Consider the following 16,460-nt stretch of genomic DNA (forward strand, 5'->3'; position numbering starts at 1 on the left):
TACTCTGCCTCCCCACAGAGCTGTCCTGAACCCCACATCACAGACTTTAGGTCTGCCCTCCCATGCCCCACCCCAGAAAGAAAGTCGAGGCTGTGCCCAGAATTCCCTTGCTTGGGGGGTTTTCCTGAGCAAAGCAACTTCCATCCACTTTTATTTCCTTGACTATCCTGTAGATGACAGCTGTGACGAACCCTTATCTTTTCAAGGAAGGAAACTGAGGCTCAGATTCTTATAGCTTCCTCTCCTCCCCCATCCATCCATCCATCCATCCATCCATCCCTCCGTCCATCCCCTAAAGCTGCAAGAAGCAGGCAGGCCATAGCCTTGTGTCTGTGCTGAACACAGACTTGGGGTTTTTTCATGTCAGATCTGGAGGGAGGAGGAGGAGGAGGAACAGGGAGAAGATTTGGCCCCAAGAACCAAGTCATCCGCCCTTTCCAGCCCCCTCCTGGTGCAATTTGTGTTATTCTGGATGGGAAAAGAAAAAAAAAATCAATCTCAGTTTCTCATTCCATACAACCAAGGAGATAGGCAGCTCCTCAGCCTTCCAGCCTTTATTTTTCCATAACTTGATTGCCTGCCACAAACCAGTTGGCTCCCTCCCTCCCGCCCTCCCTCCTTCCTTCTCTCTCCAGGAGAGCGGACGAGCTGGCAGAAGGGGGTTGATCCAACTTGCCTCATTCTCCCTCCTCCCCTCCTCCTCCTCCCCCAGGCCTGGGACACACCTACCCACTCCACCTCCCGGGGCCAGAGCCTTCCTGTACCTCCATAGCACAGCCGGATTCTTTCTCCCGGTGCTTTCAGCCCTGGGAGCAGGGGCGGGGGAGCATCAGGGCACCCCCAGAGACACCCTGCTCTACCTGAAGGACACAGGTAAGTACTGGAGGGGGTGGGTGCGGAAAGATGTGGGGGGAGGAAGGAGGGTTTTTGTGACAACTGCACTTCTGTACCTGTTCCCAGAGCCAGGCTGGCACGCCGGAGAAGTGCAAAAGGAGGGGAGCGTTTGGCCAGGGAAGGCACTCCTGACTGACAGGGGGACGCAGGGGTGCCTCGATCTAGCCACCGCCTGCCCTGTGGGCAATGTTGGTGGTGGTATTATGGCCAGGCTGGACCTGGGTGCCATCCAGGGGCGCCTGAGAGTGGACAAGAGCGGGACTTTGTGCTAGAATGGCTCAGTTATGTGCAGAGCTAGTTCTGAACTCAGTGAGTCTGGGATCACCTCTGATTTATTTCTCTTTCCTTCCTTCCTTCCCTTCCCTTCCTTCCTTTTGCTTTCTTTCTTTTTGTGCTAGTGTTGTGCCTTGAATTCAGGGCCTGGCCACTGTCTCTGAGCTTCTTTTGCTCAAGGCTAGCGTTCTACCACTTGAGCCACAGCGCCACTTGTGGCTTTGTGTGTGTGTGTGTGTGTGTGTGTGTGTGTGTGTGTGTGTGTTGGGGGGGGGTGTTCCATTGCAGATAAGAGTCACACAGACTTTTCTGCCCAGGCTGGCTTTGAACCTCACTCACCCTCAGATTTCAGCCCCTTGAGCAGGTAGGATTGCAAGGATGAGCCACCCCGTGGTTCTTTAGAGGCACCCCGTGGTTCTTTAGAGGCACCCCGTGGTTCTTTAGAGGCACCCCGTGGGATCTGATCCTCAGCTTTCCTAACTTTAAAGTGTGATGTTGTGGGCAGGGTGGGGTAAGTGTGGCTTGCCCTTCTTCCCTTCTCCACGTGGGGAGATCAAGGTTTGCAGTGATATTTCCCAGCCAACACCTGGGCTCAGAGCAGAGAGAGGAAGTGGAGGTACAGAGTCAGGATGAGATTGGAAAGTGGAAGGATAAGCTGCTGAACTGCTCTTTCACGAGCAGTGTGGAGCTGACAATGATTTCTCACCAGGAGCACTTCCTGTATACCTGACTACCTGAGGTCCAGGTAAGGGATTTTTGAGGTTTTGTAGCCAGGAAGTGTGAAAAGAGAATTCATTCAGTCATATCTCTGAGTCACATAGGCTGAGTGTCCTGAAGAAGGCATCATACTGTTCTGGGCTCATTGCTCTAACAGAATCAAATGATTGATTTGATTTTTAGGGCTATGTAGATTTGTGCTGATTTATTGATTGGTTTCTTGGTTTATTTATTTTGGGGTATCAGGGCTTGAACTCGGGGCCTCATGCTCTTGTTTGCTTGGCATTCCCCACCCCTCATCAAGGTTGGTGCTTTGCCACTTGAGTCAGGCTTCTATTCTCTGGCTTTTGGTTGGTTCCACGGAGATAAGAGTCTTAGAGATTTTTTTCCCTGCCCAGGTTTGGCTTTGAAATTGGATCCTCAGATCTCAGCTTCCCAGGTAGCTAGGATGACAGACTTGAGCCATCAACTCTTGGGTAAAAGTTGCCAACCAGGCTGGTTTCGAACTCCTGATCCTCCTGCCTTTTCTCATTGATCACTGACATGAGCCACCACAGATGGCTTATTCTTAAGTAGTCTGCTTGCAGGAAGATTCCGAACACGTGAAATATTGATTGAGCCCTGGGGCCTCAGTTTCCTCCTCTGTGAAATGGGTCAGGAGTAGCTTGAGGCAGGATTTCTGATTTCATGTTCCTCAATGTCTCCTCCTTGGGGGACCTGGAGGCAGAAGAATTGACATTATCCTGCTTTCACATAGCAGCTGTGCCTGCTGGCAATAGGTCCCTTTGTGCCTGGCCTTTGGGAGAGGGCAGCCATGCTGAGGCCTGAAAGAGGGCAGGAGCCTAGAAGCTTCTCTGTGGACCTCTCACCCTGTCAATGGCTAACCCAGTCAGCTTAGCCTGGAGGAGGAAGTAATGAGGCTTTGGTGTCAAGATGGTGCTGGGATTAGGTGGGTGAGTTTCAGAGCTGATCCTGGCTTGACTGCTTCCCTTCGCTGTGGGATGAGACCGGGTCTTTCTCATAATTTCTAATGCCATCTGGACTCACTGTGTGTTAAGCACGGAGCTCCTACTAAGAGCTCAATAAAGGTTAGCCAACCACATAGTGGGGCTGGGAACTTCTGGGGTGGTGAGCATTGACTCAGTGAATCTGAGCCAGGTCTTGCAAAACTTGAGGCCTAGAAGCTCCGCCCCTCCCCCGGGGAGAATCTCATTGGCTCCCTGCTCGGCTTTCTATTTTGCATATAAGTTCTTTGGTAAGGGTCCGAAGCAATGCTGATTGGGCAATGATGCAAGATCTGAATGCATAAATTAGAAGTTGGGACTGATAGTGTGTGTGTGTGTGTGTGTGTGTGTACACCAGGATTTGAACTCAGGACTTCATGTTATTGTTGCTTATAGGCTTGTGTGATCAGGGCTTGTACTCTACCACTTAAACCATAGTTCTATTTTTTTTTTTCCAGACCTTGTGCTTGAACTTAGGGCCTGGACATTGTCCCTGAGCTTCTTTTTTGCTCAAGGCTAGCACTCTACTACTTGAGTCACAGTGCCACTTCTGGCTTCTATTTCTGGCTCTTTTGTGTGTGTGTGGGGGGGGGTTAGTTGGGAGTCTCTCAGATTTGTCTGCTATGGCTGGCTTTGAACCATGATCCTCATATTTCAAACTCCTGGTTAGCTAGGATTACAGGCGTGAGCCACCAGTGTCAGGCTTGACATGGGGTTTATGAGGGACTCAAATAAGAAAATGGACCAGGAAGCTGCCCTGAGGACAAGAATATACTCATGAAGTAAGTCCCCTAGTAAACTGGAGCTCAGATAACTCTGGGAGGCCAGGGGAAGGGGGCCACCAACGTCCTTGGGGTTCTTTAGAGGATAGGAAAGGGACAGAGGGAGAGACTTCTAGATACTGATTTGCACAGCTCTGGTATTGTCTGGTACAGTTTCCAAGCCTTAATTGCTGCAAATGTGTCTTTCTTGGGTTATTCCATCATCAGTCATTCTGTGTGCCCATAGTTAGAATGCCTGTTCCTCCTCCTCCTCCTCCTCCTCCTCCTCCTCCTCCTCCTCCTCCTCCTCCTCCTCTTCTTTTTCTTCTTCTTCCTCTTTTTCTTCTTCTTCTTCTTCTTCTTCTTCTTCTTCTTCTTCTTCTTCTTCTCCTTCCTCCTCCTCCTCCTCTTCCTCCTCCTCCTTCCTCCTCCTCCTCCTCTTCCTCCTCCTCTTCCTCCTCCTCCTCTTCTCCTCCTCCTCTTCCTCCTCCTCCTCTTCTCCTCCTCCTCTTCCTCCTCCTCCTCTTCTCCTCCTCCTCCTCCTCCTCCTCCTCCTCCTCCTCCTCCTCTCCTCCTCCTCCTCCTTCTTTTTCTTCATTTCTTAAACAAAAATTAAAGTCTTGCAGGGCATCAGTAGCTCACATCTGTAATCCTAGCTACTCAGGAGGCTGAGATCTAAAGATTGTGGTTTGAAGCCAGTCCAGGTAGGAAAGTCTGTGAGACTTTTATCTCCAGTACCTTACTCAGAAAAAGCGGGAAGTGGAGCTGTGGCTCAAGTAGCAGAGCACTAGCCTTGAGCAACAAGAAGCTCAGGGACAGCACCCAGGTCTAGAATACAAGCCTCAATATTGGCACACACACACACACATACATGCACATACACACGAAAGTGTTGGAAAAAGCTTCCTAATGAAATATAACATACATAAGGAAATGTGAACTTTCCAGAAACTAGCCAACTCAAAGAGTATCACCTAGAACCTCCTTTTGTTTGTTCTCCAGCCATTAATCAATCCCAAACTGTAAGAGCCTCTCTATAATTCTAGCTATTCAGGAAGCTGAGACCTGAGGATCCAAGTTCAAGGCCATTCGGGGCAGGAAAGTCCATGAGACTCTTACCTGCAATGACCCACAAAAAGCCAGAGGTGGAATGGAGGTGTGGCTCATGTGATAGAGCACAAGCCCAGACCCTGAGTTCAAGCCCCCAAAACAAACAAAAAAGCCTCAAGGACTTTCCTGCTCAATCTGGCTTTGAACTGCGAGCCTCAGCTCTCAGCTCCTGAGTAGCGAGGATGACAGGCGTGTGAAGAGCTAGCAGCCCTAGCGACGGGGGACATTGTGACTTTGAAATAAGGCCTCATAGAATAGAAAATGCTTTACACGGAAGTCCCTGGGAGAACTGGCTCAGCCGCTATTCCCAGGGGCCCATCCCTAAGAACTGTGATTCAATAGATCTGGGGGTAGGGTTAGGAATATTTATTTATTTATTTATATTAAAGAATTTATGACCATTGATTTTTGCATCATATTTCAAATGACATATTTAACAAACAAGTATTCAAGAAAGGAATCTCTATATACCATCACTGGCACTCAGATTTTAGAACATAATTGAAATTAGGCTGAGGGTTTGTATGCCATAGATACAAGGACTATTGATTTTGAAACCCCTCCTCTCCCTTGAGGGATTCCCAGAAGTGGGGACCCCTGGTTAATTCAACGAGCAGCTTTGTAGAAGGCCACAGAGGATTTGGCAGGTCTGTATGGGCCAAGGGCTAGGTACAGCATTGTCTCCTCAAGAAAGCAAAGGGCTTTGTCCAGGAGCCCGGCAGCCCTGGGTCATCTGAGGATGCTCTCAAGTCATCTCTTAAAACTCTCTTGGGCCTCTGGCTCTGTGGTCAGGTTCAGTCAGCTCAGTAGCAGGACCGGCAAAGCTTCCTGATCTTGCCCCATACCTAAAAGACTGCTCTATGCCTGCCATGACCTGCCTGCCTGCCTGCCTGCCTGCTTAGCTTTATTCTCAGCTTCCCTGCTCACAGGGCTAAGACAGACAGATGGACAGACTGCTGGGTAGGGCCAGGTTGGAGGAAACAAGGGAGGGAAGACTGGAAACGGAGCCCTGCTGAGAATCTATTGGCTGGCTTGAGAGAGCTGTATGGTGTGAGGGAGGGATCAACTCCCCGCTCTCCCCACCCCCCACACTGCCCAACTTTTCTTTCCAACCCCAGGAGCAGGGGAAAGACAGGCCAGGGAACTGTCCTCATCCAAGAGAACTGAGGTTTGTTTGTTTGTACTGGTCCTAGAGCTTGAATTCAGGGCTTAGAGCTCTAGCTCTTTAAGCCACGGCTCCACTTTTGGTTTTCTGGTGGTTCACTGGAAGTAAGAGGTTTGTGGATTTTCCTGCGCAGGCTGCCTTTGTATCCACGATCCTCAGATCTCAGCCTCCCGAGGAGCTAGGACGACAGACGTGAGCCACAGATACCTGGCTGAGATCTGAGTTGTAACTGGAGATGGAATCCTACCTTGGCAATGTGATCTTAAAAGTAGTCTCATTTATAGTGTCGTTGATAGCATCGACAGAATGGAGGTAATTACAGGGTTACAGGTGAGCTCAGACTTCCAGCCGCTGCCTCTAGGGCCTAAGGCAGAACAGATGTCCAACAGCTGTCAAATGGGTATTTCTCATTCCCATCATCCTGTTCTCCCAGGCATGGATCGATGATAGAAAGGGAGGGTCTCAACTGGCCCAGATTCCCAGGCAACGAGCTTCGACTCTGGGTCCAGAGGAGTAGAACTTGCTAGCCAGCTCCTCCTGTAAGGGTACCATGCTTGCCACTTAACGTGTATCTTCTTGTTTTGATCAATGAGTGAATACAGCCCGGCGCTGGTGGTTCACGCCTGTACTCAGGAGACTGAGATCTGAGGATCATGGTTCAAAGCCAGCCTGGGCATGAAAGTCCTTGAGTCTTATCTGCAATGAACCACCGGAAGTGAAGCTTGTGACTCAAATAGTACTAGCAAGGACAGCATTCAGGCCCTGAGTTTGAGCCCCAGGAAGCAGGGGATAGAGGGGTGGCTCCTACAAGAGAATCCTGGGTATGGTGACAGCCAGCGTGTGTGCATGTGCACGCACACACACACCACACACACACACACACACACACACACACACACACACTCCCTGCCTTCCACTTATTTTCTGAGCACCTTCTCTAACAACAATGAATACAACCCATTGGCTATTTTCTACCCTCCTGGCATGGGGCCAAATGTTCTTCTGTCCTCCAGTGAAGAATGTATATTACTGGTCTGATTCTACTGAGGGAAACTGAGGCTTGCTAGGCTCAGCCATGACCCTAGGTACAGTCAGAGGGAACTCTGAAAGTAGACAGTATGGCCCGGTTCTCTTCTCCTGCACTGGGTCAATAATAAAGCGGGTTCTGGTTTGACGGCTTCTTAAGGGGTTCCCAGAGTAGGAGAAGAGTTGGGGTACAGAAATCAGCTTAGTTAAGGGGAAAGAACTCCAGGAAAGCCATTCTGGGTTCTGGGTACAGGTCTGTGATGAATGTGCATCTGGTTTAGACGCACAGATTAGACTATGCTTTTTGTCTTGAACTCAGGGCCTGAGCACTGTCCTCAAGGTCTTTCACTTAAGGTCAACATTCTACCATTTGAAGCCACGGCGCCCCTTCTGGTTTGATGGTGGTTAATTGGAGATAAGAGTCTTACAGTGTTTTGAGCCTGGTCTGGCTTTGAACCACGATCCTCAGATCTCAGCCTACTAAGAAGTAAGTGAGCCACAGGAGGGGCACCTGGCTAGAATAATGTTTTATTTTTTTTTCCAGTCCTGGAACTTGAACTCAGGGCCTGAGCACTCTTCTTGAGTTTTCTCAAGGTTAGTGCTCTACCACTTGAACCACAGCACCACTTCTGGCTTTTTCTGTGTATGTGGTACCAAGGAATTGAACCTAGGGCTTCATGCATGCTAGGCAAGCACTTTACCACTAGGCCAAACTCTTAGGCTGTGCATCCACCATTTATCATCCATCTATTATCTATCCACCCATTCATTCCATTATCTATCTACCTGTCATCATCTATTTATTATTTATTTACCATGCATTCATTTTCTTGTCTATTTATCCATCCATCTACTTATACATCATTTATCATCTATTATCTATCCAAATAACAATTCATTTCCTTATCTATCATCTATAATTTATCATCAATCATCTTCAATCCATTCATTCATTTCATCTATCTATCTATTCATCCATCCATCCATCCATCCATTTCCTTATCTATCAGTTATCATCCATCCACCTATTATCCATACATCCATTGATTTCATGTTTCTCTGGCTATTTATCTATAGATCTATCACTTATCACCCGTTCATGTATTACCTAACCATTTATTTCATTATCTATCTTTTATCATCCATTCATCTATTATCTATCCATCTATCCATGAATTCATCTATCTACCTATCTATCTGTCTGTCTGTCTGTCTGTCTGTCTGTCTATCTAAGCTTCAGTCAGGCACCAGTAGCTCACACCTGTAATCCTAGCAAATCAGGAGGCTAAGATCTGAGGATCACGGTTCAAAGCCAGGAAAGTCTGTGAGACTCTTATCTCCAACTTACTCCAAAAAGCCAGAAATGGAGCTGTGGCTCAAGTGGTAGAGCTACTAGGCTTGAGCTAAAAGGTTAAAGACAGCGTTCAGGTTCTGAGTGCAAGCCCCAGGATGGTGAGCATGCACACACACACACACACACACACACACACACACAGAGCCATGAGGAACATGAGACCCAACCCGGGACAAGCACCTGCTTGCAGCGTCTCAGAACTGCCGCTAGCTGGGCCAGCAAGCTTAGACTGGAGCAGACACCAACAGCTTCCTGCTTCTGGTGAGTTGTGTGGATCCCACCCTCACCTCCAAACAGGCTTTGACTCAACCTTGACATCAAGAGCTAAGAATAACTAATATCCAGCGAGCACTGACAGGGTGCCAGGCCTATGGAAGAGAGAGGGGTGTGTAAGCTCTTACTTGCGTCCAGAGAATTCTAAGAGCTCCAGTTTACAGATGAGGAAACTGAGGCTCAGTGGTGGAAGCTGGGCTGGGATCGGAGCTGTCAACTTGTCAGGGCCAATGGTGTCTTTCTGGCAGCAGAGTCAGGGAGAAAGCACCAGTTCTAGCGGTGATCGTGGCATGTCTTTTGTTTATTTGGGTCTTTATTTTCTAGCTGCAAAAAGGAAGAGTTGGGCTGGGAATGTGGCTTAATGGTAAAAAGTTTACCTAGCATGCACAAATCCCTGGGTTCAATTCCTCAGTCCTGCATACATAGAAAAAAAAGCTGTAAGTGGTATTGTGGCTCAAGTGGTAGAGCGCTAGCCTTGAGCAAAAGAAGCTGAGGGACAGTGTCCAGGCCCTCAAACTCAGACCCTAGGTGCTGTCCCTAAGCTCTCCCCTACTCAGGGTTAGTATTTTACCACTTGAGTCACAACAGCTCCACTTCTATCTTTTTTTCTTGGTGGGCCATTGGAGATATGAATGAGTCTCACAGGATTTCCTGCCCAGGCTGGCTTTGAACTGTGATCCTCAGCTCTCCACCTCCTGAGTAATTAGGTTATTTAAGAGATGTGAGCCACCCAGTACCTGCCTCACTTTCCATTTTCATTAAATCCAGAATTTCCATCTTGTAGTTATTGAGCCACGAGCTTATTTGGCTGAACCAAGCATTAGAAATGCAACCATGAATAAGATAAGATTTTTGTCCTTGTGGAATTTAGTGTCAACTGGGGGAGACAGTTAAATAAGAATGTATCAGAAGGTGCCAGGTCGCTGGTGCCTGTCATGCTGGCTACTCACGAGATAGACATTGGTGGGTGAAGCCAGACTGAGCTGAAAAATTCTCAAGACTCCATCTCTCTAGTTCACCAGCAAAATGTCAGACTGGAGATGTAGCTCAAATGGTAGAGCACCAGCTGTGAGTTTAAAAAAAGAAAAAGCTGAGTAAGAACGTGAGTCGGGCCCTGGGTTCAAGTCCCAATACTAGCACACACATACAAATAAAAAAATACTTGGGGAGGTGATACAAACTATAAAGAGCATACGGTGAACTGCTAAAGCAGGAGGTAAGGGACAGAGGTTGCTTTAAATTAGGGGTTAGCAAGTAAACGTCTGAGGAGAAAACTAGATTACAAGAAGGAAATATCCATGCGAGATCCTTAAGTAGAGGTACAAAGGTCCTGAGGCAGGTCACAGTGCAGTAGATTTTGCTGAGGAATAAGGAACTTTGTGTGGCCCTTGTGCAAATGAGAAGATTGTTGGAAGGTGAGGCTCAGATGGTGGGGTTGGGGGTAGAGGAAGAGTGGGAATCCTTTTAAATCATACCAAGGTCGTTAGATTTGAATCTAAGTGCAACAGGAAGCAGTTACAGGAAGAAGAAAAAAGTTTAAGGCCGTAAAGGATAGGAATTGATTTAAATCTTTGCAAGCTACTTCAAGCCTGGCTCCAGTGGCTTGTCACCTGAGCTGCTCAGGAGACTGTGAGATCGACGATCCTGGTTTGAAGTCTGCCTAGACAGGAAAGTCGGTGATACTCTTATCTCCAGTGAATCACCCACACATACACACACAGCATAGATGGTGGGGAGTTTGGCCCAGTGGTAGAGTGCTGCATGAAGACCTGGGTTCAATCCCTCGGTATCACATACATAGAAAAGTTGGAAGTGGTGCTGTGGCTCAAGTGGCAGAGCACTAGCCTTGAGGAAAGCCCAAGGACAGTGCTCAGGTCCTGAGTTAAAGCCTCAGGACTGGCAAAAAAAAAGGCATAGATGGAGATGTGGTTCACATGGTAGAACACCAGCCTTGGGTAAAAATGCTGAATAAAAATGCACCCAGGCCCTGAATTCAAGACCCAGAACATGCAAAAACAAACCAAAACAGGATTTTAAAATATTGTGCCTGTAACCCTAGTTGCTCAGGAGGCTGAGATCTGATGATCTCAGTTCAAAGCCAGCCTGGGCATGAAAGATTGTGAGACTCTTAACTCCAATTAACTATCAGAAAACCAGAAGTCGTGCGGTGGCTCAAAGTGATAGAGGACTAGCTGAAGAGCACAGGGCCAGTACCTAGTCCCAGAGTTCAAGTCCCACCCCCACTCTCCACCCCACAAACCACACACACACACACACACACACACACACACACACACATACACACACATTCATACAGACTAGCCTTGAGCTGAAGAGCTCAGGGACAGTGCCCAGGCCCAAAGTGCAAGCCCCACACCCACTCCCTGCCCCACAAACCACACACACACACACACACACACACACATTCATAAGACATATTGGGGCTGGGTGTAGGGGCTTAGTGGGGCCTTTATGCCATACTAACACATATGCCTCGGTGCAGGTACCAGGACAGCACAGGAAAACCTTGTAACCAGAAGCCAGCAACATCCTCTCCCACGCAGGCTCACCCTCTCTGCATCACGTCTCCCCTCTCCTGAGCGGGGGTGTGGGGGGAAGCCTGCTCCTGGGTCTTGCCAGCTCATTTTAACGGCTTGCTCTGCTTGGCACCCGTGCAGGCTGGGCTGGGCTGGGCTGAGCTGGGGTGGGGGTGGGGGGGTCTTGTCGGGGCCTGCTCGTGTTGAGCTGACCTGGTGAACAGGAAACTGCCCCCCCGGGGCAGCCGTCACTGCCAGGTAGACTGCATGCAGTTCCACTCACTGCAAGGATGCAGGGGTGGGGGTTCCTCTTGTGCTGTGGCAAAGTGTGTGGTGTGTGCATGTGTGTGTGTGTGTGTGTGTTTGGCCTGGGGCTGCCTGTGAGCAGAAGGAAGAGCAGGAACAGGAGAGTGTGTGGTTAAGAAGCAAAAGCCATCTGGAGGCCAAAAGTCGGTGGTTCATGGCTGGTATCCCAGCTACTCCGGAGACTGAGATCTGAGGATCCTGGATCAAAGCCAGTCAGGGCAGAAAAGTCTGTGATACTCTTATATCCAATTAGCTAACAAAAAAGCTGCAAGTGGAGCTGTGACTCAAGTGATAGAACACCGGCCTTGAGCATAGAAGCTCAAAGGCAGTGCCTAGGACCTGAATTTAAGTCCTAGGACCAACACACACACACACACACACACACACACATTCACACTCATCAGTCCTTGACAATGTCCTCTAACAGCAATTTCTGACAATGGCTTTTGTATCCCCAAATGTGGACCCATCTCCATTCTGTCTTCTCCTTGCAAAGTTGTCTTAAGTGCAGGCCACACAAGACCGGCACAGGTGAGGCTGTTCTGAGTCTTTTTTTTTTTTAACCTATCCTAGGACTTGATCTCAGGGCCTGGGCACTGCCCCTGAGCCTCTTTTACTCAAGGTTAGCATTCTACCACTTGAGCCAGCTTTTTCTATGCTAGGCAAGCACTCCACCACTAAGCCACATTCCCAGTACTGGTGGACTTTCTAATCACTCTCATTTGGTGTCTGGAGACATGGGGGTTCACACAGGTTTCCAGGCCTCAGCTCCACCCAGCGCCCTGGAAGTTTTAACTCTTTCTTGCCTTTGAGGAGTCAGGCAACTGGAAAAACAAGTCAGGCCTTTCCATCTAGGAATGTTCCAGCACTTCTGGCCCTCTGCCAGGAAGCTGCCAGGAGTGGGATTTCCTAAGGGCAGGTGGAGGCAGTGGTTGCACTCAGCCTTACCCCTGCCCTGGCCCCCCCAAGATCTGGCTTTGCCCCCACCCCCATTCATAAGGAGTCTCCCTTGGGCCCAGGTTGGATTAGAGCCAGGGTAGAACTTCTATCCATAGATCAAATCTTTTTTTTTTTTTTTAATGTCAGTTCCAGGTTGAACTCAGGCTCTGGCCACTGCCCTTGAGCTTCTTTTACTCAAAGCTAGCTACCACTTGAGCCACAGCTCCATTTCTGGCTTTTTATTTGGTGATTCATTGGAGATGACAGTCTTATGGACTTTCCTATCTAGTCAGACTTCAAATCACCAGCCTCAGATGCAGCCCATTGCTCTACCATTTGAGCCACAGTCCCACTTTGGGCTTTTTCTGTGTATGTGGCACTGAGGAATCGAACCCAGGGCTCATGCATGGTAGGCAAGCACTCTACCACTAGGTCACACTTCTGGCAACATACCCCTCTCTGCCAACCGTACATTTCAATTGTATACCCATCCCCCCTTTCTTTTGGAAGTAGCCCCAAATAGCCTCACACATTCCCAGAAGCCTCCAAATGGTAAATAAAATAAAATAAAAATAATACATTTCCTCACCTTCACGTTTTTCATTCCTTTCAACCAGGGTTTCCAGGATTTTTATTATTATTCCACCATGACCATTGTCTTACTGGGTTTGGCTGTTTGGTCAATCCATTGTGTCAGCAGCGAAGCACCCCGAGAAAACACCCAGTCTCTCCCAGAATGGCGTTTCACCCACTCGCTCTACAACGTTTCCATCTACGAGAATTCGGCTCCCAAGACTTACGTGGAAAGCCTGGTAAAAATGGGCATCTACTTGGCTGACCCTCGCTGGACAGTGAGATACCGGATCCTCTCTGGGGATGTATCCAACGTGTTCAAGACCGAGGAGCATGTGGTTGGGAATTTCTGCTTTCTGAGAATCAGGACCAAAAGTAGCAACACGGCCCTTCTAAACAGAGAGGTACGAGATACGTACATCCTTGTCATCCAAGCCACGGAAAAGTCTTCAGAGATGGAGACCCTCACCAGCGTAGCGGTGAACATTCTGGATCAGAACGACCTGAAACCCCTCTTCTCTCCCCCTTCTTACAGAGTCACCATTGAGGAAGACACACCCTTCAAGAGTGCCATTTGCCAAGTGACAGCTACTGACGCCGATCTAGGCCGGAATGCTGACTTCTATTATGCCTTTAACACCAGATCGGAGGTGTTTGCCATCCACCCCACGAGTGGCATGGTCACCGTGGCTGGCAAACTCAATGTCACCCAGAGAGGAAAGCATGAGCTCCAAGTCCTGGCTGTGGATCGCATGCGCCAGCTGACCGAGGGCGATGGTTTTGGGAATGTCGCCCCCCTAATCGTCCATGTAGAAGCCTCCTCCAGGAAGCCCCCGGCCATTGTATCCGTGGTGGTGACCACTCCAGATGGTGATGAAGATGCCAGCTGTGCCACCATCACCGTGGATGGCGCAGGGGGCCAAGTGGAATATCTGGAAATTGTCAGCGGTGACCCAGGAAAGCATTTCAAAGCCATCAAATCCTATGCACACAGCAACCAGTTCAATCTGATAGCCACCAAGGACATCGACTGGGCTGTGTATCGCCATGGGTTCAATCTCAGCCTCCAGGCCCGGAGTAGAAACAGACCATTCCATTCCCACATTAAAACTTTTCACCTCCCACCGGCCAAGTTGGCCTCGCTCAGATTCGAGAAAGCCGTGTACAAGGTCCAACTTCATGAATCTTCTCCTCCTGGGACTTGGGTGGCTCTGGTGAAAGTGACACCTCTTGTCCCCACCGTGCGGTATGTCCTAAAGCCATCCCCTGATAACACGGGCTTTAAACTTAACACCCAGACTGGGTTGATCACCACCACCAAGCTCTTAGACTTTCAAGATGGTGCTAAGTACCAGCTGCATGTCAGGACCTCGGTGGGCATGGCCTCCACCACCGTGGTGATTGACGTGGTAGATGGTAATAACCATGCCCCCATCTTCAGCAGGTCTTCCTACGAGGGCACGGTGGAGGAGAATCTGCCTCCAGGGACCCAGGTTTTGAGTGTCACAGCCACTGACCGGGATCCTGGGGAGAACGGCTGTGTCACCTATCGCCTGGTGGGTCCCCAAATGGTGCCATTTGCCATTGATCCTTTCTCGGGAGTCATCTCCACCAGCAAATCTCTGGATTACGAGCTCATGAAGAGGATTTATGTCTTCCGTGTGCGGGCTTCAGATTGGGGGTCTCCATTTCGCCAAGAGAAAGAAGTCTCTGTGTCCATTCGGCTCAAGAACTTGAATGATAACCAACCTATGTTCGAAGAGGTCAACTGTACCATGTCTCTGCGCCAAGACTCACCAGTGGGCAGGTCAGTGATGACCATGTCAGCTATCGACGTGGACGAACTTCAGAACCTAAGATACGAGATGGTGTCAGGCAATGAACGGGAATATTTTCACCTGCATCCTTTCTCCGGGGTGATCTCGCTCAAGCGTTCCTTTATGAATCTCACTGCTGGCCTGGCCGACAGCTTTTCCTTAAAGATCACAGCTTCCGATGGCCAACACAGCGCTTCGCCAACCACAGTGAATTTCACAGTGGTACAGGACCCCCGATCTGAAATTCCAGCCGCTTGTGACAAGACAGGGGTGTTGGCCCATTTTACCAAGACCATCCTTCATTCCGTGGGTCTCCAGGACCAGCAGTCCAGTGAGGAAGAATTGGTTTCCCTTAGCACCTATCAGATCAATGATCACGCCCCCCGATTTGAGGATCATTTCCCCCAATCCATTGATGTCTCTGAGCAAGTCCTCGTGAACACAACCTTAGCACACTTGGCGGCCCTTGACCCCGACGTGGGCTTCAATGGTAAACTAGTCTATGTGATTGCAGACGGCAATGATGAAGGTCGCTTTGACCTTGAGCTGGAGACGGGATGGCTGAAGGTAGCCGCCCCTCTGGATTATGAAACCACCAGTTTCTACGTTCTCAACGTGACCGTGTACGACCTGGGTACCCCTCAAAAGTCAGCCTGGAAGTTGCTGACGGTGACCGTGCAAGATTGGAATGACAACGTGCCTCAGTTTCCCCCAGGTGGGTACCAGCTCACCATCTCAGAAGACACAGACATTGGGACAACCATTGCTGAGTTGCAAGCCCAAGATGGCGACTCAGAGGACAATGGCAGGGTTCGATACACCTTACTGAGCCCCACGGATAAATTCTCCCTGCATCCTCACACTGGGGCGCTCGTGCTCACAGGCCCCCTCGATCGGGAATCAGAACCCCACTATGTGCTCAAGGTAGAAGCCAGGGATCACCCCAAAAAAGGCCACCAACTCTACTCAGTGACAGATTTGAGCATCACCATAACTGATACCAATGACAACGCCCCCCAATGTGTCCCAGAGCCCAGCAGACTGAAGGTCCCTGAAGATCTGCCCCCTGGGACTGTGCTGACATTTCTGGATGCTTTTGATCCTGACCTGGGCCCTGCAGGTGACGTGCGCTATGTCTTGTTGGATGACATCCATGGAACTTTCCAGATCGACGTGCTGACGGGGGCATTGAGTCTGGAGAGAGAATTGGACTTTGAGAAGCGAGCTGGGTACAATCTGAGCCTGTGGGTCAGTGACAGTGGACGGCCCTTGGCCCGCAGGACTCTTTGCCACGTGGAAGTGACAGTCCTGGATGTGAATGAGAATCTTCATCCTCCTCACTTCATGTCCTTTGTGCACCAGGGCCAGGTGCTGGAGGACAGACCACCAGGGTCGCCCGTGGTGAAGGTGGTCGCTCAGGATGGCGATGAAGGCTTGGATGGAGAGCTGAGGTACTTCCTGCGGGCTGGTACCGGCCTTGACGCCTTCAGTATCGACCGGGATACAGGTACCGAGGGTGCGGGGGGATGAGGGAAGTGGGGTATCAGAGTCAGGGGAAAGGTGGGGAAGCTCAGGACTGTGCTGGAAGAAACCAGGCTGAATGAAATAGAAAGGTGAAAAGGCTAAGAGACAGAGACCAGGCCCTAAGTTCAAGCCATGGTACCACACAAAGATGGAAGGAAAGAAGGGAGGAAAGAAGGGAGGGAGGGAG

The 16,460-nt window shown here is 49.5% G+C and overlaps 1 protein-coding gene across 1 annotated transcript in view; it reads left to right on the top strand.

Moving 5' to 3' along the window:
- The first annotated feature begins 816 nt into the window (after nucleotides 1-816).
- Nucleotides 817-16,460, top strand: part of Fat2 (FAT atypical cadherin 2) — a 47,153-nt gene continuing 31,509 nt past the window's right edge. The window contains exons 1-2 of the mRNA XM_090321071.1: nucleotides 817-873; nucleotides 12,977-16,256. Of these exons, the coding sequence (XP_090177197.1) occupies nucleotides 13,007-16,256 (3,250 nt within the window). The 5' untranslated portion in view covers nucleotides 817-873; nucleotides 12,977-13,006. The remainder of the gene's footprint in view (nucleotides 874-12,976; nucleotides 16,257-16,460) is intronic.

This window comes from Megascapheus bottae, chromosome 29 (genome assembly GCF_031878675.1).
Source record: "Megascapheus bottae isolate mThoBot1 chromosome 29, mThoBot2.hap1, whole genome shotgun sequence".
Taxonomy (NCBI): Eukaryota; Metazoa; Chordata; class Mammalia; order Rodentia; family Geomyidae; genus Megascapheus; species Megascapheus bottae.